General features: G+C 47.1%; 1 protein-coding gene across 1 annotated transcript; it reads left to right on the plus strand.

Annotated features, from left to right (window-relative positions):
- The first annotated feature begins 1,454 nt into the window (after positions 1 to 1,454).
- On the plus strand, positions 1,455 to 26,520 carry GPI (glucose-6-phosphate isomerase). Its single transcript, XM_007957947.2, has 18 exons — positions 1,455 to 1,576; positions 2,688 to 2,778; positions 3,094 to 3,162; positions 4,841 to 4,960; positions 10,076 to 10,159; positions 10,270 to 10,416; positions 11,146 to 11,217; positions 11,737 to 11,781; positions 13,488 to 13,541; positions 20,743 to 20,803; positions 21,233 to 21,276; positions 21,392 to 21,544; positions 22,722 to 22,851; positions 22,999 to 23,075; positions 25,710 to 25,838; positions 26,057 to 26,132; positions 26,219 to 26,285; positions 26,397 to 26,520. Exons 1-18 carry the CDS (start codon positions 1,455 to 1,457, stop codon positions 26,518 to 26,520), a joined length of 1,665 nt encoding a protein of 554 aa, XP_007956138.1.

Consider the following 26,520-nt stretch of genomic DNA (forward strand, 5'->3'; position numbering starts at 1 on the left):
ATTGCCCAGCCTTCCTTCAGAGGAGTGGCTGGTGGGTTTGAACCACCAGCTTTCTGGTTAGCTGTCAAGTGCCTTAGGCACTACGCTACCAGAGCGCCTACCATTGAGCTAGAGTCATCAAAGAGTCTGAGTGAAGTGGGTTATGGGGCAGTGGCTATTGAGACTGGCCTTCCTATTGGTTGAGATTCTACTCTGAAATACAGGATGTCCCTCATCAGCTCAGAAACTTCCAAGGACTTCCCATCTCTCAGAATAAAAAACAAAGTTCTTATAATGACCATACAAAGCCATGTATGATCTTGTTGCCTTACCTTCTTCTTTGGCCTTATCTTCTACCATTCCACTCTCTCACTCCACGCCAGCCACATTGGCCTCTTAGCTGTTTCTAGAACATCTAAACATGCTCTTAGTGAGTTTTCAGTTGATTTTCTTTTACCCACAATATTTCGCCTCCTAATCCTAGGTATCCAATTGGCTCGCTCCCTCATGTTACTCAGATTTTTGCTCAAATGTCAACTTAAAAAAAAAAAAAAAAAAACCCATTGCCCTTGAGTCCATTCCAACTCAAAGCCACCCTATAAGGCAAGGCTTCCCCATGGGGTTTCCACAGCTGTTATCTTTATGGGAGCAGACTGTCATTCTCTCTCCTGCAGAGCAGCTAGTGAGTTCCAGCTGCTGACCTTAACCAAGCACTCAACCGTCAAGTCTCCTTCATATTAGCAGTGAGTTTTCCTTGGTCATTATATTTAAAATTGCTACTCTTAGTCTCAGGTCCTAGGAGCCCAGGTGGCAGCAGTGGTTAAATACTCAGCTGCTGACGGAGAGGTTGGGTTGGAATCACCAGCCGCTCTTTAGAGAAAGATGTGGTAGTCTGCTTCCGCAAAGAGCACAGCCTTGAAAATCCTACGGGGCAGTTCTATTCTGTCCTGTAGGTTCATTGTGGGTCAGAATGGAGTAGAAGGCAATGGGTTTGTTTTTCTGGGTTTAGTCTCAATCCCCTTCCCAGTTATCTTTTTTCTCAGTAGTATTTACAAGTATCTGACATATCATTTATTTCACTTATTTGTCATTTATGTATTCATAGCCCCTGGACTTGTAACACAGAAGGTGTTCAATACAATTTTCTGGAATGAATGAAAGATGCAGACCAAGGAATGGGAAGCTAGGTCTCTGCCCCCTAGCCACACTTGGGCAGAAGTCGAAGGAGTCTTAGAGCAAGTGGCCACTTGTTGTAGGGAAAGGCAAGCTGATACCAGAGCAATGGCTGCACGCAAGGTCGCCTAACGGGCAGCAAGGGAACCGGAACGGTGGCTGGGGGGCGGGGCGAGACCGAGCGCCTGCGCCATAAAGTCCTATGCACGCCCCAGACCTCTGCTAGCTGCGCGCCGTCTGTCTACCCACTTCTTCCTTTTCCTCCTAGTAGGTCCGAGGCCGTGTAACCAACTGGTCGTGCCATGGCTACGCTCACTCGGAACCCGCAGTTCCAGAAGCTGCAGCAATGGCACCGTGAGCACGGGTCCGAGCTCAGCCTGCGCCGCCTTTTCGATTCTGACAAGGAGCGCTTCAGCCGTTTCAGGTGGGCGCGAGGTCCAGTCGCTCAGGGCCAAAGTCAGAGGCCGAGGCTGGGATGGGAGGGACAGGGTTAGGAGCGCTCAGCCGAAACGCGCGGCCTCCCAGGCGCGCGGAGGTTGAAGCGCGGGGTGCCGAAAGGCGGCGGTCCTCGGAGGCCTCGGTCGTGGACTCGGCTCCAGACCCGGGCCGCGCTTAGTCCTTGAAGCCTCCTTGGAGCAAATTCCCAAGGCTGGTGGGTTCACCGGAGGTCTCGGGGCAGGGTTGGATTAGTTATGAGCAGAAGCCCTGCGCCTCCTCTTTACGTGGACACTGTCCTTTCCCTTCCCCGCCTCGGCCGTTTGAGAAGGGATTTCCTCCTCAGCGATTTTGAGGAACGGCCCCTGCTGACGCAGCAGGCTGCAAAGGGCTGCCCCTCCACCAGTTCCTAACCGAGAATGGGCTCAGGATTGTGTGCAGGGTGCGGTTGTGGGTGGGACAGGCCCCAGAGATTTGCAGAAAGCCTTAATGGAAAGATGGCTGTGTTGGGATATAAATCCCATTGAAGAGGCTGAGATCTGGGGACCTAGGAACGAGGATGAAATGGGAAGGAATCTGTTGGAGGAAATCTTAGGGGTGGGAATGAGGGTGAGGGGTTCTGGTCACTGTTATTGGTAGCAGGGGGTCTGGAAGACCCTCATGGCCAGACACTTTATCACCTGGGTCAGTGCCTGCGTAAAAGAATCTTAGAGTGAAAGCTCTAGGAGGGAGTGGTCACTCCCAGGCTTAGGCAGGGGCAGCTGCACCCAGCTCTCTGACTCCCCATCCCCCATTTTCTTCTCTCTAGTTTTAGTAGAGGGATGAGTCCTCACTCAGAATCTGCATCTGGGTCCTGTGAGGATGGCTTCTTTCACTGTGCTGCTGCTACAGGTCAGCCTGGTGGCTTGGCAGGTGACAGACACCACCACTTTTTGGAGCCACTGACCCTTTTAGGGTGTGGCCTAGGGACAGTGGTTCTTCTGGAAGCAACTCCTGCTGCTGCTTTATTCAGGGGATAGGCTAGGAGACCTGAAGATGGCTGGCCCACCTTGCTGACAGAGGGTGTGGTCAGCAGCTTCACTCCTGCCCTCTCTCTGCAGCTTGACCCTTAACACCAACCATGGGCAGATTCTGCTGGATTACTCCAAGAACCTTGTGACGGAGGATGTGATGCAGATGCTGGTAGATCTGGTAAGGTGCTGCTTCTGGAGGCCTGACCTGTGACAGACAGTTTGGGGGGTACACTGGGGTCCTAGAACTCCCAGATCCTCTGTACTGATGCAGGGCTCTAGACGCCTGCTGCGAACTGAAGCTCTGAGCAGCGTCCTAGGGAACCCCTGTGCCTGATGTCTGACCGAACTCCCTGGGCAGTAGGGAAAGGAGCCAGGCTGTAGCCATCTGTCAGCCTCATTAGAGAGAGAGGGTCAAGCCATGGCCTAGGGCATTGCCAGAGGCTCATGATGACTTACGTGGGTCGGACCAGACCTCAGTGTCTTCTCTTCCCAGGCCAAGTCTAGGGGTGTGGAGGCTGCCCGAGAGCGCATGTTTAATGGCGAGAAGATCAACTTCACTGAGGTAAGCAGGAGTGTTAGACACTGGACTTTTCATATCCCCGGAGCCTCTTTCTTCCTTTTGGAGATTTGACTGTTTGCAACATCACTATGGCTACCCTGCTTCTCTTAGGCAATGCTTTTGCTTAATGAGAGACCTGAGGGCCTCTTTCCTCAGGCTGGTGGTAGGGCCAGGCGGTATATCTTCCCTGAGACTGGCTGTTGGGTCTAGTGAGCTTCTTAAAATGGTTCCTAATAGATGCTCAGTAAGGAACATATCTAAAGCCTGAAAGGAAAAGGCTTCTCAAGGTTATCTAAGATACTTTCCTGGAGAACTTGGCTCTGATGTGTCTTTGCCATGGGTTTTATTAGTGAAAAGAAGAATCTGATGTCAGAATACCCCAACCTCCTCAGTGCTAGGAATCAATAAGAAGCAGTGAGAAGGTCAGGTTTTGGGGTCCTTGTTTACTCACTTGCTTTGGAAGCCCTGGAAGCTTCCATGAAGTAATAAATAATGAGCATGCAGGGTCTCCATCCTCAAAATAATCCAGTGAGGTAGGCGATGTTTTTATCCTCCTTTTACAAAGGAGGCATGTGAGGCTTGAAGGATAAGTCTCTTAGCCAGGGTGTCATAGCTGTATGTGGTAGAGCTGGAATTTAAACTTGACCTGGCTTGCACTACTAGGCTCTGTTGAGGGGAAGGCTATGTTCAAGAAGGCCTTTTCGAGTGTGTGTGGGGGGGTGCATTTGCCTGTGAAATGTGGGACAGACCTGAGATGGGATGGGGTAGCATGAAGCATGAAGCTCTCCACCTTAGTGAGTGAACCTAACTGGGTTGGACTCCCAGGACAAACCTTTCCTGACCACCTGTGTCTTTGACATGGCATCTTCTGCTGGTTTCAACTTAATGGGACCAGTTCACTATGTGACCAGACCATCTTTCTGGTACCTGTCACAGACTTGGCATCTGGTTTGGTTTCTGGCAGTTAAAAGTGATGGGACTGCTTGGTGAGGGAGCTTGATTTGCCTGTATTGCTCTATGCCCAAGGGGCCAGGATTATTTTTCAAAAAGTTCCTACAAACACCATGTACTCTCATTGGGAAAATATGGTGCAAACAGTTAAGTGTGGACTACTAGCCGAAAGGTTGGTGGCTCAGACCCACACAGGCACCTTGGAAGATAATCCTATTGATCTGTTTCTAAAAGGTCACTTCCTTGAAAGCCCTATGGAGCAGTTCTGCTCTGCATACGTGGGCTTCCTGTGAGTTAGGATTCACTCTGCCAGCTATCAACAAGGTCCTCGGAAAGCACCTTTTTTTTACTTGTCTCTGACCTGTGTTGTCTCCACACTCCACTTTTGCTCACTGTGTTCCTCTTTCATCTGGCTGTTGGTTTGTGCCTTGAGCACCTACAAGTCCTTGAGGCTTATCCTTAGATGTTCCTGTTCTTCCCACCTCCCCCACTGTCTGTGTGTAGCACATAAGGGAATAGGATATACCTTACCTTCCCCAGGGCTCTAGGGTAGCCTCTACTCTTATAAGTACATGGTGGATCCTTAGCCTGGAAGCCATGGTACTAACAGAATTTTCAGGATTGGTCTGATAGAGGGCCCAGCCAATCTCAGGGCTGCAGTGCAGTATGCCCAGCTGGGAACATGGCTGCCCTGAGATGAGAGTCCTCATACTCTGACTCTCGTCCCCAGGGCCGGGCAGTGCTGCATGTGGCTTTGCGGAACCGGTCAAATACACCCATTCTGGTGGATGGCAAGGATGTGATGTTAGAAGTCAACAGGGTACTGGACAAGATGAAGTCTTTCTGCCAGGTAAGTGGCTGTTGGGCTGAGAATCTGAGAGCTCTGGACAAGCAGTTCCTCTATTCTACTTGGAGGCAGGACTCAAGCCCTCCCTGCAGCCTGAGGTTAGGATGGTCTGTGTGGTTGCTGACCCAGAGGTGTGCCGCTCCATCTTATTGCATTGGATCTGACTCTGAGGTTCCTGCTCTGAGAGAACCCACTGATGACACTGACAGGGTAGCCTCTTCTCTAGATTATGGATAGCAGTAGACTCCTGGTGAGAAGTCAGCCCATAGCAGAGGCCTAAAATAAAAAGTGAGGCCCCAGAGGGATGAGATAGCAGGAAGGGAGACTTACTTTTCCACGATCACCTGAGAAGTAATGTGTACTTATTGCACATTACATAGAATCAGATTAAATAAATATTGAAAGAGTTCTTTAACCCCACCCCAATCAGCTTTCTAGAGTCCATTTCTGTAACTTATCCTATGAAAGCTTTCAAAACTTCCTGTGCATGTACTAGCATATATATATACATCTGTCCTTTTTGAAACAGACTCATGCACACACGCTCAGGTTTGTTTTCTAACAGTTATGCAACTTAGTTCTACTTGCCCGTGTGTAAGAGATGTCTCTGTATTAGCGTCAGTGTATATAACTGTGCTTCTTTCTTTTCCTGTGTGTTGGGAGGTGGGGGTGGAGGAAGAAGTTGCCTCAGACACCAGCAAGATTTCAACATATCAGCCACTGCTGCCTCTGTGTGTAAGGGCTGTGCAGATGTCCTCAAGCCTGGAATACAAGGGTTGTGTCTGGGGGCCTGTGTATCTACATGGGTGTGTATGTCTGTATGTGTGAGTACACATGCTCTAGGAATGATCATCTGGGCCCTGGTGGGTTCGAACTGCTGACCTTTTGGTTAGCATCCAAGAGCCTTAACCACTGTGCCACCAAGGATCTTTTGGAATCATACAGTATGTCAATTTTTTAAACTGGTTTCTTTGACTTAGCAGTGTGCATTTAAGTCTCCTTCATGTCTTGATAGCTCTTTTTATTATTAGTGAATAATTTTCCATTGTAGTAGTTACCCTGACTTATGTAGTCACAATACTTTCTTTAAGGAGCTCAGGTGTGCAGTGCCTCAGACATTTGACTGCTAATCAGAAGGTTGGCAGTTCAGTCACTCTGTGTAAGGAAAATGGGGCGATTTACTTGCATAAAGATTTACTGCCTTGGAAACTCGGTGGAGGTTGCTGAGTTGAAATCCACCTGATGACAGTGTGTTTGATACGGTTTTTTGATACTTTCTTTGATGGATTATGATGACACTGAGAGATGCTCTGAGAAGGATGAGGATATTGTGGCAAAGTAATTTAACAAATGTAGACACTTCCCCTCCATCACGGAATTGGTGCTGGATTCAGACCATGTCTACATGTCCAAAGCAATTTGCATGCTTTTTAAAAAAATTAATTTTGTTATTGAGAATATACCCAGCAAATCATACACCAATTTAACAGATTCGACATCTACAATTCATTGACATTGATTACATTCTTTGCATTGTGTGACCATTCTTATCCTCCTCTTCTGAGTTTTTCTTCCCCCATTAATACGACCTCATTGCCCTCTAAGTTTCCTATCTAATCTTTCCAGTTGTTAGTTTGATCCCATATAGACAACGCTTAGGCAGACATTCTTTACTAGCTAAGCTATTATTGCTTGGTTTTAAAAAGACTTCAGAGGTTATCTCAGGACAATGGCAGGGGTTCCAGCCTCCATGGCAACAGAAAGTCGAGTCCATGAGAATTTGAAATTCTATTCTGCATTTTCCCCCTTTTAATCAGGATTCTTCTATAAAATCTTTGATCAAAACTTTCAGTAGTGGTAGCCAGGTGCCATCCGGTTCTTCTGGTCTCATGGCAAATGATGCTGTTGTTCATGAATACAATTAGCCACACATTTCATAACTTCTTCCTGTTCCTGACTCTTCTTCCTCTGTTGCTCCAGGTGAATAGAGACTAAATTTTGTGCCTTGGAGGGCAGTTAAAGCTTTTAAGACCCTAGGCATTATGCAAGGAACTGGGAGATAGAACAGTAGAGCATAAACCTTAAATACGGTATTAGGTAAATTAACTGGGATGGCACGTGAAACCATCACCCTAAATTTCCAAACCAAGGAACAAGGAACCAACATCCATGAGATTTTTAGTTGTGCATAGCAACCTCAGCAGCTACTCTTTGTTGTTGTTGCTATTGTATATCTATCACACAACTTTTACCAATTTAATTTTTTACAGGGGTATAACTTATTGATGGCCATTGTAATAATCAACTATGCAACTTTACTCTTAATCAATGTGATTTTTCCATCACTGTTTTCCACCCTCTTTCCCCCTCCCTCCAACCTCTGGTAACCACTGATATAGTCTCTCTACATTTGCCTTTTCTATTTTATGTAAGTGAGGTCATAGAATATTTGCCCTTTTGTGACTGATTTATTTCACTCAGCATGATGTCTTCAGGCTGCATCCATAGTGTAGCATATATCAAGACTTCATTTCTCCTACTGGCTGAGTAGTGTTCCATAGTATGTCTGTACCACATGTTTATCCATTCATCTGCTGGTGGGCATTTAGGTTGTTTCCACCTTTTGGCTATTGTGGATAGTGCTGTAATGAACACTAGTGTATAAGTCTCTATTTGAGTCTCTGCTTTCAAGTCTTTTATGACAAGACAGTCTACTTCCGTAGTGATACTGCTTCAGAAACCCAAGGAGGGGTTGCTATGAATCGGATCTGACTCCATGGCAGTGGGTTTGGTTTTTGGTTTTGGAGCATCCCTTTCCAAGATGCTTCACATACACCTAGGAGCAGAGTTGTTGTGTCACATGGTAGTTCTATTTTTAGTTTTTTAAGGATCCACCACACTGTTTTCCACAACAGCCATACTATTTTGCACTCCCACCAGCAACTGATAAGGGTCCCAATTTCCCCACATTCTCACCAAGACTTGTTATTTTCTGTTTGTTTTTTTTTTTTTTCAATCTTAGTGAAACTAGAAATTCACCCCCATTCCAACACATTAAAACAAAAGAAACTAAAAAGAAAAAAAACAAACTCACTGCAGTTGAGTCGATTCAACTCATAGTGACCCCTCCTTGGGTTTCCCAGGCATTATCTCTAGGGAAATAGATTGCCTGATCTTTCTTCTGAGGAGTGACTGGTGGGTTGGAACCACCAGCCTTCTGGTTAGCAGTCAGATGCCTTAGCACTATGCTACCAGAGCTCCCAAAACAAAATACTCCCCTTTTAAAAGGATTAAATCCAGAACGATTACTTTCTTTGTGTGTTTAGACAGAACTTTGGGCTACCTACAGTATTGAACATTGTCCTCATTGCCTTATCACAATCTATGTGTAAGAATGCTTTATAGACACTATGGCTTTCTAGATCTGCTGAGATTTGATTGAATAATTGTTAGATAATACCACATTTTTAGCTCTTTGCTATGGCAGCAACCTACACTGGCACCAAAATCTATATTAGTTTATCTATTGTATAAGGAATTATACCAAAGCTTCTATAAACATTATCTCACAATGGTTTCCAGAGGTTAGAAATTTGGGAGTGGCTTCTGAGTGGTCTTAGTTTGTGTATCTTCCTTGATGTTGTAGTCAAGATGTTGTCCAAAGCTGCAGTTATCTGAAAGCTTAATGGGTTCTGGAGGATCTCTGATGGTGTAGTGCCTAAGGCATTTGACTGCTAACCAGAAGGCTGGCAGTCAAACCCCCCAGCCACTCCTTGGAAGGAAGGTTGCACAGTCTACTTCCGTAGTGATACTGCTTCAGAAACCCAAGGAGGGGTTGCTATGAATCGGATCTGACTCCATGGCAGTGGGTTTGGTTTTTGGTTTTGGAGCATCCCTTTCCAAGATGCTTCACATATACGGACAGTGAGTTGATGCTGGCTGTTAGAAGGAGACCTCAGTTCCTCACCACATAGACTTCTTCATAGGACAGTTTGAGTGTCCTCACAAATGACTGCTGGCTTTCCCAAAATTGAGTATCCAAGAGAGCAAGGCAGAAGCTGCATGGTCTTTTATGATTTAGTCTTCAAAGTCAAACTCTCTTGTTTTCACAATATCCTTGCATTTACACAGGTCAGCCCTATTCAGTGTGGGAGGGGACTGTACCAGGGACATGAATACCATTGGAGCCCATTTGGAGGTTGGCCACATGTCTGGTATTTCTGTCCCTGACACAGAAAAACCGTAGCCATTGATGTTCTTGTGGCTTCTTCGGAGAGTTCACCCTTGTTTTGCAAATTCTGACAGTGCTACTGTATATTGGGGATGTCTTCTCACTTTTCTAATGAGGAAATGGGGTCTATTTGGGAGAGTGTGACAGGGATCTACTACCATGGTCATGAGAGGTTCTTACCTCCTTTGCCATGAGACCAAAAGAACTGGATGGTGCCTGGCTACTATTAATGAACATTTTGATCAAAGACTCTCTAGAAGAATCCTGATGAAAAAGGGGAAAATGCAAAACACGATTTAAAATTCTCAAAGACTCTAGACTTTTGTAGCCATGGAGAGTGGATGAACCTGTAAAACTATTGCCCTGAGCTTATCTTTAAAAGTGAAAGCAGAAATAGCCCCCTAAGTCTTCTTACAATTAAACAATAGTTTAACTTAACTAGTAAAGAATGTTGCCTTGAGCATTGTACTTTTTTTAAATAACTGTCTATATGGGATCAAATTGACACAACAACTAGAAAAATTAGACAGGAAACTTAAGGGGCATTGAGTTTATATTAATGGGAGAGGAACAACTCAGAAAAAGAGGGTGAGAATGATTGCTCAGATCAAAGAATATAGTCAATGCCACTGAACTGTATGTGTAGAAACTGCTTAATTGGTACATGTTTTACTATATACATTCTTAAGGATTGCAACAACAAAATAAATTATCAAATAAACACGGGAAAAAATATTAAAAGCAATTGATTAAAAACAAAAAAAAGGAGAGCCCTGTGAGAGTGTGAAAGTTGGGACCGAGGCAGCCAGGACCCAGAAGTCATGCTGTTTCTGACCAGTGGCTTATATGCAGGAGCGTGGACTAATTGCCTCTCCCCTCTGTTTCAGCGTGTCCGAGGTGGTGACTGGAAGGGTTACACAGGCAAGCCCATTACAGACGTCATCAACATAGGCATTGGTGGCTCTGACCTGGTGAGGAGAGGACTGCCTTGGGATGGGAAGAGGGGCTGTTCCTGGTGGTCCCTTCCCCCACCTCTTGTGGGCCCTAGAGTCTAGTTCTCTGATGCAGTGTCTCCTCACAGGGACCCCTCATGGTAACTGAAGCCCTTAAGCCATATTCTTCAGGTGGTCCCCGTGTCTGGTTTGTCTCCAACATTGATGGGACCCACATCGCCAAAACCTTGGCCTCCCTGAACCCTGAGTCCTCCCTGTTCATCATTGCCTCCAAGGTATGGGCGCTAGACATTGCCTGACTCCTTAGTCATGTGCTTGAGCTGTGGGGTGGAGTGAGTGCTTTGCCCTCCCTGGCCTTGGAACAGGTCTGAGTGAACCATGCTTTATGGATTGGGTCAATACAGCTGCCCTCAGTCTCTTCCCTTGTTTTGCAGCAGTTTGTCTTAAAGCCATGCCCACTCACTTGAGGGATCTTTGCTCAGCCTGGGACTGACCTTTTTTTCTTTCTGATTTGTCCCTATTTGTTCCTTTCTGTTCCCAGAGCTATGCCCTGATAACACAGAATTTTGTTTATTGTTGTTTATGCCCTCTTTATTTGCATTAATGTACAATATTAAGAACTCTGAATTTTGTGATACAGCTTATCCTGGGCTGAAGAGAGCCCCAGGCAGGCCACAACCCCTCTCCTGGGCAGTGCTCTGGCCTTTGACTTATGGGGTTGGGTTGGAGTGGGGGATGTGGGGTACAGCTCTTTCTAGGGTTTTCTCTTGTGGTTGTAAAGTCCTGGAATCACAGGATAACATTACTACTTCAGACCCCTGCCCCAGACACAGCTTTCTGAATTCATTGTGACTTCCTGGGCTCCCTAATGTGGGGTGACTGATGTTGACTCACATGCATTATCCTTGTGAAACTGGACCCTGATGTGGCCTCACTGACCTCTGGGTAAAGGTTGCACCTGGGCTTGAGCTTTGGGGCTGACTGCTGTACTCTATGCCCTGCAGACCTTCACCACCCAGGAAACCATCACAAATGCAGAGACAGCGAAGGAATGGTTCCTCATGTCAGCAAAGGATGTGAGTGGGTAGATGAGGCTCCCTTGTGGTGAGGTGGGTGCTTGCTGGGCAGCTTGTGGACTGGAAGGATCAGGGTAGACCTGACCATCTGCCTGGGAGAACAGACATGGCCCTGTTTCTCTTGAAGTTGGAAGCAGGAGGCAGGCTTTCTGATGCCTCCCTTTTCTGGTTGATTGTTTGTCTTTGGCTTTGTCAGCCTCCAGACACAGAAATGTGGCAGAACCTATTCTGACTGGCTAAGAGATCTTTCCATGGAGCCAACCTTTAATGTCCTTGGCCCTACAGAATCCTCTACTTCTGGCCACACTCATTTCACAGAAGACATTCCTGAACCTTGTATGGCTGTGGGGTGGGAAAGGCTGGCTGGCAACTGTAGGGCTCCTCCAGCAACCTCAGAACTAAGGACTAAGAAGAAGCAGTCATGCCAGGGGCCTTGGTTTCTCCAATGGTAGGAGAATCACTGCCCTTGAGTGGCCCCTCTGGGATATATTTGTTATAACTTGGCTCTGTCTTTTGTAGCCTTCTGCAGTCGCGAAGCACTTCGTTGCTCTGTCTACCAACACGGTAAGTATCAGTGTGGCTTCCCCTACCATCGCCCTAGAAGAGGCAAGGCCACATCAAGGTTGTAGATTACATTAGTCAAGATGTGGTTCATGGGTTTGGAGGATCTTCATCCAGCTGACAGTATAGAAGGGTTGATTGCCTATGTGTGTTGCAAATCATCCTTGTCTTTTCTGCATAGTCTCATCAAATCTCTGCAGCCCCAAAGAGGGGCTTACAGTGAGTGGTATCATCTTAATCCTATCCATCTTCTAAGCCTGACTGGTACCTAGAACACTCCACATTCATGACTTCTCTTGGCTCTTGCCGCTGGCCCTTCACAAAATGGGATGTGGCAGGGGTTGGGGATACATCCCATTTCATTTCTCACATAAAGACATTAAGCCCCAGAAAAGAAATGCAACTTTTTTTTTTTCCTTTTCTTTTTTTTTTTTTTTTTATTTTTTTTTTTTGATTTGGGTGAAGATTTACAGAGTAAATTCACTTTTCATACAGTTCGCATACACTTTGTCTCATGTCATTGACCAAAATTTACAATGCAGCAGCTCCCCTCCCACTTCCTCCCCATAGTTACCTCCTCCCAGTGTCCATCCCTTCATACTCTTCTGCACCCTGAGCTATCTCCCTGTGCATAAGCAGCCCTTCCTTCTCCCATGATTGTTCTGTCCAGGGTGTGTGTCTACTTGAGGTAAATGTTTAACTCACTTGCCTGTACTTTGTTTGGCTGGAAATCACAGGTGTGGGTTCAATTCCAGACCTGAAGGGCAGCTAGGGGCCATAGTCTCAGTGGTTTCACCAGGCTCTATTGGACCAGCAAACCTGGTCCCCACCTTCTTTTTTTTTTTTTGCCTCCAAATGATTTTGAGTTTTGTTCCACATTGTTCTTCCTGAAATGCAACTTTTTGCTCCAGTTAGTGATGTTAGCATTAGAACTTGGGTCTGTCAGCTCCCACAGTCTGCCCTTGCCACGAGGCTTGCAATAAACCTTACTGAGAACTTGCTCAATGGTAGGCATTGTGCTGAGCTGTATCAGAGCTGGAAACTACACCCAGGTCTTCTTGAATACTCCATCCCACCCCTTCCGTCACCATCCCATGCCTCCAGTGTTGACTTGCCCTTAGTGGGGACAGTAGGATGTCTTCAGGCTGGCTGACCATAGCACCATTGTCTGCCTCCTATGGTCAGAGCTCACATTGGTCAGTGGGGCTTCTCCTCTGAGGCATAAGTGAGAGAACCGGGGCTTCTGAGGAGCGTGGTCAGGCATCCATTCCCTAAAGGCTTCCTGGAGTACAGCACCCATCCTAGATACTAAAAGGGCTGGACAGATGTTCTGGCTATGTGGCCCCTGCCCATGCTTGGGTTCCCATATGTCCTGTGGGTCATTCTCCGATGACCCTGACAGGCTAGGGAAATGGCTCTTAGAAGACTGTGTGGGCCAGCCCTTCATACTGGGTGTGCAGCCCCCCTTAGCAGAATGGCTTTGTAGGCCCAAGGCAGCTGGTGTGCTAGATGTGAGGTATCTGGCATCCAGCTGTGGGGTGGGCAGATCCTACTCCATCCCTGCCCTAGCTGGGGCTCTGAGGAAAAAGAAGATACACATGCAGCTTGGTCAGCAAAACTTCTTGCATCCTGGGGTTGCTATTCTTGCCCACCTTTTCCTGTCCAGATAATAAATGCTTCATTCTTCTCTCCCCTTTTGCCCTTTTTAGACCAAAGTGAAGGAGTTTGGAATTGACCCTCAAAACATGTTTGAGTTCTGGGATGTAAGTAAAGGCACTTCTGCATTGGGTGAATTGTGTCCTTTGCCACAGATAAGGGGCCTGTGAGGTCAGGTCAGTGTTAATATTAAGCATCTGCTGCATGCCTGGCTTTGGGAAGGGCAGGGAGGCCCTTTATAGAAGCTTGTGGGGCAAGAACAGCCCAGTTAGGATGAGAGCTCAACTTCCGACACTCCGCAGGTTGCTTGCCAGCAGCACCCATTATGAGGTAACTGGAGCCACCCTTCTCCTTCACGGAGCTGAAGTTGAGTTATTCTCAGTGATGACCTTTCTCTGTGCTGCAGCTGCAGTCTGTAAAGGTCAAGGGGCAGGTTGAGGCAGTAGGTGTGGTGGGTTGGCCTGTGGAATGCAGGGGAGGCTTGGGGTACAGGGCTCTGTGAGCTGTGGGTACTTGTGAATACAGGGAGTGTGGCTGGGCAAGGGTCCAGTGCTCTAACACTTGGTGTGGCAGGCACACTGCAGAGAGCATTGTCTGTTTGGGGAGTTTTCCCATTGGGGCTGTTTCCTGGCCTTTGCATTGGAGGCTCTTTGATTAGTAGCAACATCCACAGGGCAAACTCCTTATTTTAAATGCTCTAAAGCCTTTTTTCTACCAGGGTCTGGGAGAGAATTAAGCCTTAATGTCCTACAGGATCCATAGTGTGTAATGAGTTAACTTCTTTGTACAATGGGACTAGTTATGTACCATCCTTGGAAAGAATCACTCAAATCATTTTCTGCATTTTGTGGTCTTGTGGCTCAGATGAGGAACCTGGTTGAGAGAGACTATGCAGCTCCTAACAAATGTTTTCATCCTTGATAAAGGAGAGAAGGGACTCTTGCACCTCCTCCCTAGGAACTAAAGCCTGATGAGGTGGTGGTCAGGTATTTCTGCTAGCCAAGAAGCCCAGCAGAGCAGGGTTGTGTCCTAAGTCTGGGTTTTCATTGCCATAACTGCCCAGCATGCAGATATGAGTTGGGGTGTGGGTCTCCCTGGCAAGGTCTAGGAATGACATTGGACACAGGAACATGGTTAGTGGGATTAAGTGGCCAGATAAGGCACTGTAGAGGCTGTCTAGGCCAGATTAGACATACCACGGTAGCTGGAGGAAGGACCTGCCTGAGCCACTGGGGTTTGCATTGCTGGATCCAGAAGGTGAAGTCTAAGGGACTAGAGACAGGGACAGGTGGGGTTTCTGGAGCTAGGGTCTCTCAGGCAAGGTAGAGGAGTCAGGCAAAGCATAGGATCTGAAACGAGCTCAGAGGAGGCCATTCTGGCAGAGGTATGTTAAGTGGTGAGGCTGGTCTGCTGGCGTCAGTCACAGGGGCACCCTTACGTGTCAGGATTTGTCAGAGGTATGGCAGTAAGTTGTGGGATCTGTCAGGGGTCAGCCAGAGTCAGTACACATTGAGGAGCTAATTCTGCCTGGTGAGATCTGAGGAGAGTCAGGACAGGTACAGGTGAGTTCTGAGAAGGAGCCAGGACAGGAAAATGTATTACAAGTGAGTCTGTGAATTTTGGAGGAGACATATTTTTAGAGATGGTTCTACCAGTTGCAATCTGAGGAGCCCAAGCCATGTATAGGTACTTAAACTGGGATTTATGAGATGAGGTATCTAGATGAATGGCGTGGGACAGGTACATATGTCTCTCTGATCAGTTTTGAAAAGTGAGATGAGAGTCAGGTAGTGGGTGACTGCTTGCTTAAATAAGATGTTTAGAACTCAATATGAGGCAAACACAGGGACAGTTCCCTTAATCAAGTCAGATATCTTATTTTCTGCATCCTGATTTGGTGTGATGTACAGAGTTTGGGATGTCATTAAGGTCTTAGGATCCATGACCAATCCGAGTCGTGGTCTGTAGCATTGGGGTCTGGCTGGGGTGGGATCTGAGGAGCCCAGATGAAGGAGAGGTAGGATTGTACCTGACTGTAAAAGGTAGGAACTTGGGAGCCTGGGGCAGGTGAAGCAGGTGAAGCATAGACAGACCCGTGGGCTGACGTGTTGTCTAAGGGGTCTAGAGATCCATGTCTGCAAGGTGAGGTGCCCAGAGGACTGAGTCACTCAGATGCTGTTTTGTACTACAGGGCTCTTCTGAAGCTTACCTCAGGCTAGGGTGTGTGTAGTAGAGTCTGTCACGTGTGATCTCAGAATCTGGAATCAAACAAAGATGTGTATGACTGGTTTTTTTTAGGTGAGGCCTGAGAAGCCAGAGGTAGGCACATGCAGGTAGAACCAGTTAGTCAGGTAAGGACATTGGAGCCAAAGACAGGTAGGGTCTGACAAGTGAGAAATGAAAATACATGATTAGGTCCAGGTGATAACTATGTTCTTAGCTGGTGATGGTAAAGGTGCCTGGGTCCCCTGGGAAAAGACTGGAAAGCTGGAACCAGGCAAAGGGATGAGAACTGTATCCATTTGGAAGGTTTATGAAGCCTGGGTCTGGCATAGTTATGAACAGTATGTCTGTCAGATGAGGTTTGAGGAGTTGAGGTGAGATGCACGTTTACACTTCTGGGTCTCACAGGTAAGGTCTGAACTGCTAAGGTTAGGCCCATGTTTGTACTCTTATGTCTGCAGAGCTAGGGGTAAGCACAGGTGGGTAGAGCTAAGTTTGATGGGTAAGGTCAGTGAAACCAAGGATAAGCAAAGGTAGATTGACTTGAAAAGCCATGGTTCAGTTCATTAAACTGTGTCCTGCATTTGAGGTCAGGCACAGGTAGGTTGATTTGTCAGATGAGGCCTGAGGAGCCAGGATTAAGCTCTTTTAGAAAGTACTGGGTATCTCTAATGGCCTGTGAGATAGCCTGGTGGATAGCACACTAGGTCTCTCAGGTGTGATCTCAGGAGCTGGGATCGGATACAAGTGAATAGGTCTGGATTTTTGAGGTGAGGTTAAAATGGTATGTAGAACTATATCTCCTGGGTGAGATCTGAGGATTTGTGGTCTCACACAGGATGTGGAACTTAGCCTTTTGGGTAAGATCTATGGAATCTGTGTCTGGCACAGGTTTGTGTCCTTGGGTCTTTCAGGTCTGAAGTGCATGAGTCAGGCACAGGTACATACAGCAGGGGTTGTCAGGTAATATCTATAGAGCCAGGGTCACAAAATTGGTTCTGTCCTTGAGATCTAAAAAGCCATGGTCAAGTTAAAGTAAGTAGAACCAGCTGACTTGGATAATGTGTGAGCAGTTGGGTGAGACACAGGTAGGTAGAGCTGGCCCACCAAAGATGGTCAAGAGGCCTTAGGAATTATGGTTGCACGTAAGTAAGTAGAATTGGCTCTTTTAGGAGTTGGTTTCAGGTAAAAGTACATACCCCTGGGTCTATATGGTGAGACCTGAAGAACCAGGTTACGCCCAGGTAGAGAGAACAGTCTCTTAGATCAGGCCTATGACCCTGGGGTCTTATACAGGTGGGCAGAGCACTGTGAGTCTCTCATAGGAGGTCTTTGGGGCCCAAGTTGTTAAGACATTAGTAGGTAAGACCGATAAGACTTAAGCAAGGACTTTGGACTCTTTGGACTTTGGACATGGTATGCGGTGATGGATTACCTGATAAGCAAGGTACATGTGGGCTTACTTGTGCTTACTTACTAATCTTTAGTCACAGTTTCACATGTGTTTCACCACAACTTTCACACGACTAGTCCTGTGCATACTTTGCTTACTGGTTAATCCACCCTGGTGGTATATACAGAACCTTGGAGTCTGGTCTGACTCAGATACGTAAACCTGGTCTCATTTGGTCCAGGTAGGTAGATCCATGTGTCTCTGGTGAGGTCTCTGGAGCAAAGGTATGCAGAGAGATTCCTGTTCAGTGTGGTCTTGAGACACTTCAGTGAGGTTGTTGGTGCCGAGGTGAGTAGTGTTAGAGCTGTGTGTGAGACATGAAAAGCTAATTCAGATACAGTTTATCAACCTGAGCCACTCAAGTTAGACCTGAGGATCAGGCCCATGTAAGTAAGTAAAATTACATCTCTCCATTATGGTATGAATAGGAGCTCTGGTAGCATAGTGCCTAAGGCACTTGACTGCTAACCAGAAGGCTGGCAGTTCAAACCCACCAGCCACTCCTCGAAAGGAAGATGGGTCAATTTACTTCCATAGTGATACTGCCTCAGAAACCCAAGGAAGGGTTGCTATGAGTTGGGTCTGACTCAACGGCACATAACAACAACAACAACATTATGGTATGAAGAATCTGAGTTGGACTCAAAGAGGTGGAACTGAGCCTGTTGTTTGAGGTGTGAGGAATCAGGGACAGACAGGTGAGTTAAACCTAGTCTTATTAGCATTCTGGAGCTTGTCTCTGACAGGTATATAACCCTGTGGTATGAGGCACTGGAGTTGGACACAGGTAGGCAAAACTAGATCTCCCAGATACAGCATTTGCATCTATGTCCAGTACTGGTGTCTATGTCCACCTGAGTGTCACTGAGGTCTGTGAGTTTAGGGTATATTGGGCAGAGGTATACAAGCCTGGTCTTAGATGGTTTCTTGAAAGCCAGGCTCAGGCAAGTTGATACCCTTGGGCTTGTTAGGTGAAGTAGGTGGGGCAGGATCTAATCCAGGAATTAGTGTGGCTGGTGAGGCTTGAGCTTTCCCACCTGGGCTTAACCTCTCAGGCCTCACCACATAGACCCAGATATGTGTACCTTTGTCTGAATCTGACTCCTGACAGAGCCAACTCTGCCTACTGCGAACCACCTGGTGGTTCAGCCACCTGGGTCTCAGCACACTAGTCAGGTGTGATATGCAGAACTGTGGGTGTCACAGAGACTTGAGAATCCATGAGTCTAAGATGTGATCTACCTCTGGCACTGGAGTCTGGCTAACACGAGTCTGAATTGTGCAGGTAAAGAAAAAGGTAGGGTTAGAAAAGGTGAAGTCTGAGGCACTGGGGCAAGCAAGGTATAGACAGTAAAAATGACTGAGGAACTATGTAAGAGATGGACTGAGTGGTCCACTGTAAGTAAAGATGAGGTCCCGAGACCTGTGTGTGCAGGTTGAGGTCCCGAACCTCAGGGTAGACACTGTTTGGCATTGCTGCTGTTGTTGTTGTTGTTATTTGCCGTCGAGTCCGCCCCGACTCTCAGCGACCCCTCCTTGGGTTTCCGAGGCAGTATCACTACGGAAGTAGGATTGTCCAACCTTCCTTCCGAGGAGTGGCTGGTGGGTTTGAACCGCCAGCCTTCTGGTTAGCAGTCCAAGTGCCTTAGGCATTGCTGGGCTCTGCTAAAAGTGATGTCTGAGGGCCTGGCTTCAGGCTGAGGTAAGCAGCCTGGAATCTTGAAAGCTGGCCATATGCTCAGGACAAGCCTTTAGAATTGAATCTATCAGGTGAGGTGTGAAAACTTGTGTTAGGTCTGTGGGACTGTGTCTGTCAGATTAGGTTCCCCCAAATTCAGACCATTTCCAGGTGAAGGGCCCCACTATCTGTCTTGTTGGCCAAGCCAGAAACCTTTGTGCCACACATGATTCTTTCTTCTAATCCATCCTGTTTGATTGAAATTCTTAAATTAGTCGTCTTCTATAGCTGCTCTGTACTCCCCTGTCCAAGGTAGTATTCACTCGGAATACTACTGAGGTCTCTATGAACTTTCCTTGCTTCTGCTCTTAGCGCACCCACACGCTGTTTGTGGTCTCCAGCCCTGCTTCTCAGCACCTACCCTCCGGCCCTCTCTCCTTCCTTTATCTGCTAGACTGTGCCATGCCTCCTCTTGCCCAACCTGTCTCCACTGGCTTCTGGGAGAGACTTAAATACTAAGGCCCTAAAGCATCTGTAGTATGTGATGGTAATGAATGAACATCTCTCCACATCATGAGGCACAAGCTTGGAATGTCCTTGGGAGAATGGAAGTCATTCAAATAATTTTCCTTGGGGCTTAATTCTCTCACTCTTGAGAAAGGCTGCTCTTGCTGCAGGGCTTTTGCATATGCTCTTCTAGCCACTAGAATGCTTCTCCCCGCATCGGTGCTTCCTGGGTAATGCCTGCTCATCTGTCGTCCTTATACTCCTTTTGTAATACTCATTTCCTCCTGAGCATTTATATCTTAGTTTCACATTTATTGGTATGATGATTTCATTTATAACTCCCTCTTTCACTGAACTGTTATCATTGCCTGTGCTAGGCATGCATTAAGGGCTCTATAAATAGGAAAGTATGAACAGGGTTCTCAGGATTCTGAGGAGACCTATGTACAAAGCATGAGAAGGCTCAGTTCAAGTGGTCGGCCTAGGCGTGTTTCTTTGCTGAGGCTTAGAAGATAGGTCAAGCCTAGGTATGAAGTTCTGGTCCTATCAGTATCCCAGGAGGCTGAGATAGACCCAGGTAAGAGTCTCTGGGTCTGCTTGGTACAAAGAGACAGGGCCAGGCACAGGTAGGAGGGGCTGTGTTTGACAGTATCTAAGGAGGTGAAACCGGGCTTATGTAGGAGGTGCGAGTTTTTCATTATCCATGGAGGGTGGTATCAGGCCCAGGTATGAGATACTGGATCCACCATTCTCAAGAAGTTAGACCAGGCCTGATAGGAAGTACAGGGCCTATCAGTGTACAAAGAGGTAAAGCCTAGCACAGGTATGAGGTGCTGGGTCTGTCAGTCTCAGAAGGCTGGGCTAGGCCCAGGTATGAGATCTGTGTTGGGTCTGTTAATGTCTAAGGAGGCAGAACTTGGCCCAGGTATGAGGCTCTGGGTCTGATAATGTTTGAGGAAGCAGGGTTGGATGCAGGTATGAAGCTATCATATGTCAGTCTGGCGGGGCAGTGCCAGGTACGGGTATGAGGCACTAGGTCTATCAGTGTTTGAAAAGGCAAAGTCAAGACACAGGTATGGGACTCTGGGTCTTTCGGTCCAAAGAGACAGAGTCAAGCATAGCTTTGAGACCCTTGTTCTGTCAGTGTACGAGGAGGTGGGGCTAGGTACAGGTAGTAGGCACTGGGTCTGTCCATGCAGTCTGGAGATGCAGCTGGCCATGGTAAGGTCTGTCGCTGAGTATTATGGCTCTGACCAGAGCCATATGTAGTTGGTGTTGCCCAAGGAGTCCTCAGCACCTGGCCTACTATCTTGCAGCCAATAAGTTGGGCCCAGGCCCTCAGATCTGAGCATATGGAAGAGTAGTGCTCTCTGGGGCCAAACCCTGTGGCAGGAGGGCGGGGGCAGGGTACCCCAGCCTCCTCAGCATCTTTTCCTATCTCTCTCAGTGGGTAGGAGGACGGTACTCGCTGTGGTCAGCCATCGGACTCTCCATTGCCCTGCACGTGGGTAAGTGTTTTAAGTTTCTGCCAGGCCCCCTGGGTAGACATTATTGCAGTCTAAGATTAGGGGTAGAGGTCTGATACCCCTAATACCTTCCTGTCCCCAGCTGGCTAGCTGGCCTCTCTCCTTTGGCTGAAACATTTCATTCAGGCCAGAGGGAAGGCCCCAATTTACATTTGGGTTTGCAGGTTGGCCTTTCTACCTATACCTCAAAACTGCAGTCCTATTCATTTCCCTTCCCAGCCACAGTCATACCTGACTGTGTGCTCAGAACCCCTCTGATGAGAGAGGTTTTCTTCTGCAAGCCCAAGTCCTCCAGGTCCTATTTCTTCTGGCTCTATATCCAGCCTTTTGCTGCTTCCAAAAGAAACTGTGCCCTCTGACATGAGGGTGCAGGGCATGACTGTTTCTGTTGATGCTGCTTTTATGTCACAGGTTTTGACAACTTTGAGCAGCTGCTCTCGGGGGCTCACTGGATGGTGAGTGCTGCCAGCTAGAGTCCTGTGTGTGTGTGTAGGTCTGGCTCCCTCCGTCTCTCCTTCCCTCTGTCCTCAGGCAGCTGCTCAACACCTACTCACCCTACTCTTGTTTCAGGACCAGCACTTCCGTACTACACCCCTGGAGAAGAACGCCCCCATCCTGCTGGCTCTGCTGGGTATCTGGTACATCAACTTCTTTGGGTGTGAGACCCAGGCCATGCTGCCCTACGACCAGTACATGCACCGCTTTGCTGCCTACTTCCAGCAGGTACCAACTGCCAAGCCAGGCTTTGGGGTCAATAGGGCCTGTGGGAGCCTGGGGGACCCATGAGCCTAGGTTCTTGCTCCTCCAAGAACCATTTTCCCCATTGTCCTTTGTGCATGAATAAGGCTCACCTTTGCTTCCCATCCTATGGTGCATCCTCTTTGTAAACAGTGTCTGTTCAACCTGAATGTTCAGCTGAGTTGGACCACCATGTGAGGGGACTCACTCACATGGTGAGTTATCTGTGGTATTTTGGCCATTCAGGTCGTGGCTTGGCTCTAGAGATGTGTCTCAGACAGTCACTTCTTTCTTGGACATCACTTTGCACCCCAATCATAGGTTAGGCCCATGAGCTGGGACCCCTGTGGCCTGCACTGCCCTTGTACATCCAGAAAAACAAGTTCCCAGACTATGGCGTCTCTGGGATGCTCAGCCCTCTGCCTCCCTTGAATCTTAGAGGCTGAGCAGCCTCTCTCCTGATAAAAGTCTGTTTCAGAAGCACTTTTATTCACTCTGCTTTTATTTAGCACAAGCCTAATCCTTATCTTGTAGCTTTTAAGTTCCTTTGGACAAATGCAGCAGACTTTTACCAATATTTAAAGGTGAATCTTAGGACTGAAGGAGAGGCCAAGGCTCTCTTAGTCTCAGTTGCATTGGTGAGGATTGCCATGACCAGGGGCATGCCCCAAGGCCTAGCATCTAGTTGAGATGACAGCTCTCGAAGGCTGTACACTCTGGACCCCAAGCCTACTCCTCCCTTAAGAAATCAAGGACTTTGTGACCAGGCTCTAGGGGAGAACCCATTTCCTCGCTCATTCAGATTGTTTGCCGAATCCATTCCCATGCGGTTGTAGGACTAAATCCTGTTTCCTTACTGGCTGTTAGCCTAGGGTTGTCATCAGCTTCTAGAGGCCACTCATATTCCCTCTCCTTAGAGAGGTCCTCCACTAGCATCCATATCTACCATCTCCTGGTCTTGGGTCCTTCCAGCAGAGTGATCTAAGTTAGATAGTTTGTTAGACTGAGAGACAGGGATCATGCCTGTGGATACACAAGTACAAGTCCACATCATGGGGCTGGGGCAAGGTAGAAATGCTTGATGCATGCCAGGCAAGGCATGGAGGTAGTGCATGGCGGGACCAGACTTGTACTTAGAGTTGGGTTTCTTTCTCCCTTTCAGGGTGATATGGAGTCCAATGGAAAGTACATCACCAAGTCTGGCACCCGTGTGGACCACCAGACAGGCCCCATCTTGTGGGGGGAGCCAGGGACCAATGGCCAGCATGCCTTCTACCAGCTCATCCACCAAGGTAGGGCCTATCTAACTTGGGCAGGGGTAATGTTGGGGGGGGCCTACCAGCAGAGACTTCTTGCTTAAGTCAGCACTCTCCTGTAGGCCATGTGGTAGCCCTCATGGGTGGGGATGGGCTCCTGGGTGACCACAGTGCCCTTCACAGGCACCAGGATGATACCCTGTGACTTCCTCATCCCAGTTCAGACCCAGCACCCAATACGAAAGGGATTGCATCATAAGGTAAGAGCCCGATTCAGACCCTCCTTACACTCTCTTAGGTTCATATTATGCTCACACCTTTTAAGACCTGATGCATTGGTTGGCAGCTATAGTTATTTTCTGTTGCTGCCATAAGAAATTGTCACAAACTCCAACACAGTATCACTAAGGAAAAGGAAGACAGAGGTGCACAAGAGGTACAGATAACAAACAAATAAACAAACACTTTTACATACACAATACTGCATTATTAGTAATAACAAACATTACTGTATAGGTAGATTCATAGCTAGACAGGCTGAATGATTAGATATGTCTAGGCAAAAAGGAATACACCCATTACTGTAATATAAATTTGGTAGAGGTTATTTCTAAATATGTATTTGTGTGTACTATAAGAACATCCATATATATAATAGAGCTAATGGGGCAAAGTGATGATAACTTCTTGTTGTTGTTGTTGTTGTTGTTATGTGCCGTTGAGTCAAACCCGACTCATAGCCATAGCCAAAGACCCTGAGGGAGTGAGTCACTGGGCCCACAGGCTTGAGATCATGGTCACAGGGGACATCAAGCTCAATTGACATACTACCCAAAAACATTGTTCTATATCCTACTTTGGTGAGTAGTGACTGGGGGTTTTAAAAGCTTGCAAGTGGCATGTAAGATACAACAATTGGTTTCTCCTTGTCTGGAGCAAAGAAGAATGAAGGAAATCAAGCATGCATAGAAACAGTTAGTCCAAGGGACTAATGAACCATGCGAATCTCAACCTATATGATCGTGAGACCAGAAGAACTACATGACGCCCAGCTACTATTGTCAACCACTCCAAAAGGGATCAGTGCAGGAGATCCCTGATAGAATGGGAGAAGAATGTGCAACAAAACTCAAAATCATAAAAGAAAGGCCAGGCTTACTTATCTGCTAGAGACTGGAGGAATTCCCAAGCCTGTGGCCCTTAGTCACCCTTCACGCCTAGAACTGAACTTACTCTGTGACCTCCAGCCAAACAATAGACAGGCATATAAGGTGACCATTTATACCAGGTAGGTATGCTCCTTAGAACAATCAATGATGGGAGATCGGAAGGGAAGCATTTGCACTGGGAGATAGCTAAGAGGGCAGGAATGCATAGGAAAGAAGGACACAGGAAGAGGTAACATCAAGGAGGAAGTAGGGAGAGAGCTGTTGCATTGGGGGGATTGCAATCAATGCAATATGTGTCTGAACTTCTATATGGAAAATGAATTTGTTCTGTAAACTTTCATCCAAATCACAATAAAATGAAATTTTCACAAACTTAGTGACTGCAAACAGCACCCATTTATTATCTCATAGTTTCAGTAGCTCAGAAGTCCAGCAGGCTCTCTTAGGTCTCTGCTTAAGAGTCTCACAATGCTGAAATTAAGGAGTCAGCAGGACTGTGTTCCTTTCTGGAGAATCCAGGGAAAATCCGTTCCCTTGCTCATTTAGGTAGTTGGCATTTCCATGTGGTTTTAGCACTTGGTGGCATAGTGGTTAAAGTGTTCTGCTGCTGACCAAAATGTTTGCAGTTCCAACCCACCATTTACTTGGTGGGAGAAAAATGAGGCAGTCTGCTTCTGTAAAGATTTACAGCCTTAGAAATCCTAGGGGCAATTCTATTCTGTCCTATAGGGTTACTATGAGTAAGAATTTACTGATGGCAACAGGTTAACCTTAATTCCATATGCAAAGTTCCCTTTATCATATAACAAGGTGTAATAATAGGAACTAAGATCATGGGGGTCAAAATTCTGTTTACTACAGCCTGCCATCTAGCCCCCATGATCCATGTCCATACTATAACAGTTTTATCCCATTACAGCATCAACTTCCAAAATCCAGCATCCAAAATTATATTACCTCAAAACTTCCAGATCTCATTATCTAAATGAAGTATGGGTGAGATTCAGGGTATAATCCATCCTGGGGCACAGTTCTTCATCTCTGGACCTGTGGAACTGAAGAAACAAGTTATCTGTGCCCAGAATACAATAATGGGACAGGTATAGGGTAACAGTTATAATCATACTGGTTCATATGGACAGAAAAAAATGTGTCACCAGTCTTCAACAATTGCAGAATTCAGTGTGTAAGCTCCATCAGGTTTCATGGTCTGGGAATAACACTCTGGTTCACAGGTCTGCCCTGTAATCTCCTAGTTCTGCCCTTTTGGCCATGCTTCCTTTTTCATGAAAGGGAACATGCTTGCAGCTGAGTAGTTTTATCAGCCTGTTTTATGCCTATAGAATTTTAGGGCTCGCTGCAGCCTTCTTTCATATTCTCTGTCCCTTTTAGTCTAAGCTGGCATTCATTCTGCTGATTTAAAATTCTCAAGAACTTTGTAGGGCTCTTGTATATGTCACAGGGATTCACTACATTAAACAAGAGGCTTGTCTATTTATATTATCTCATCTGTATTTGTGGATTTTGCTTAGATGACTGAAGGACAACATCCTCAACTTCCTTGAGGCCTTTTGTCCCCCCCCCCCCCCCCTCCCCACCAGCTGAGCTGTGCAGTGAGGGTAAGCAGTCTGACCAGCCTTGAGACCAACCCTGACTGGGCAGTGCCAAATGGTCTTACAGCGTCTCTGAAACACAGACTGTGCAACTGGTTATCTCTTTTGTCAGATCCTTCTGGCCAACTTTCTAGCCCAGACTGAGGCCCTAATGAAGGGGAAAACAGTGGAAGAGGCCCGGAAGGAGCTCCAGGCTGCAGGAAAGGGTGCGGAGGACATTGAAAAGCTGTTGCCACACAAGGTCAGCACCCCTCCTAAGGTTGGCTTTGGGGTAGCATGTTGGGATGAAGATGCAGGGTCAGGGCAGGGACTCATGACGTGTCTGGCTTATCCTACACAGTAGGAGAGGGTCCATCCTCACAGACTTGCATGTCCCAGCCTCTAGGGAGGGTGTGCTTCCCTTTCTGGGGATGTGGAGATTAAGAGTAACTGAGCAACATTCCTTGGTGTATTCTGAAGGTCTTTGAAGGAAATCGCCCAACCAATTCCATTGTCTTCACCAAGCTCACACCATTCATTCTTGGATCCTTGATCGGTGAGTAAGTAGGGGTAGGCACCAGCTTGGGGTAGGTTGAACTGAGCTGGAATTGCCTTAACTTGCACTATCTCTCCCCTCCACAGCCATGTATGAGCACAAGATCTTCATTCAGGGCATCATCTGGGACATCAATAGCTTTGACCAGTGGGGGTGAGTTACTGACTCACAGGATGGATGGGAGAGTGCCTGTAGGTTGGTTCATGCATTTTGTTAGCAACACTAAGACCTTCCTCATACCATTCTTCCTCCCTTTTCTGGCAGAGTGGAGCTGGGGAAGCAGCTGGCTAAGAAAATTGAGCCTGAGCTTGATGGCAGCACCCCAGTGACCTCTCATGATTCTTCCACCAATGGGCTGATCAACTTTATCAAGCAACAGCAAGCGTGA

Source organism: Orycteropus afer, unplaced genomic scaffold (genome assembly GCF_000298275.1).
Source record: "Orycteropus afer afer isolate SDZICR_OR568_19922 unplaced genomic scaffold, OryAfe1.0 scaffold00827, whole genome shotgun sequence".
NCBI classification, from domain to species: Eukaryota; Metazoa; Chordata; class Mammalia; order Tubulidentata; family Orycteropodidae; genus Orycteropus; species Orycteropus afer.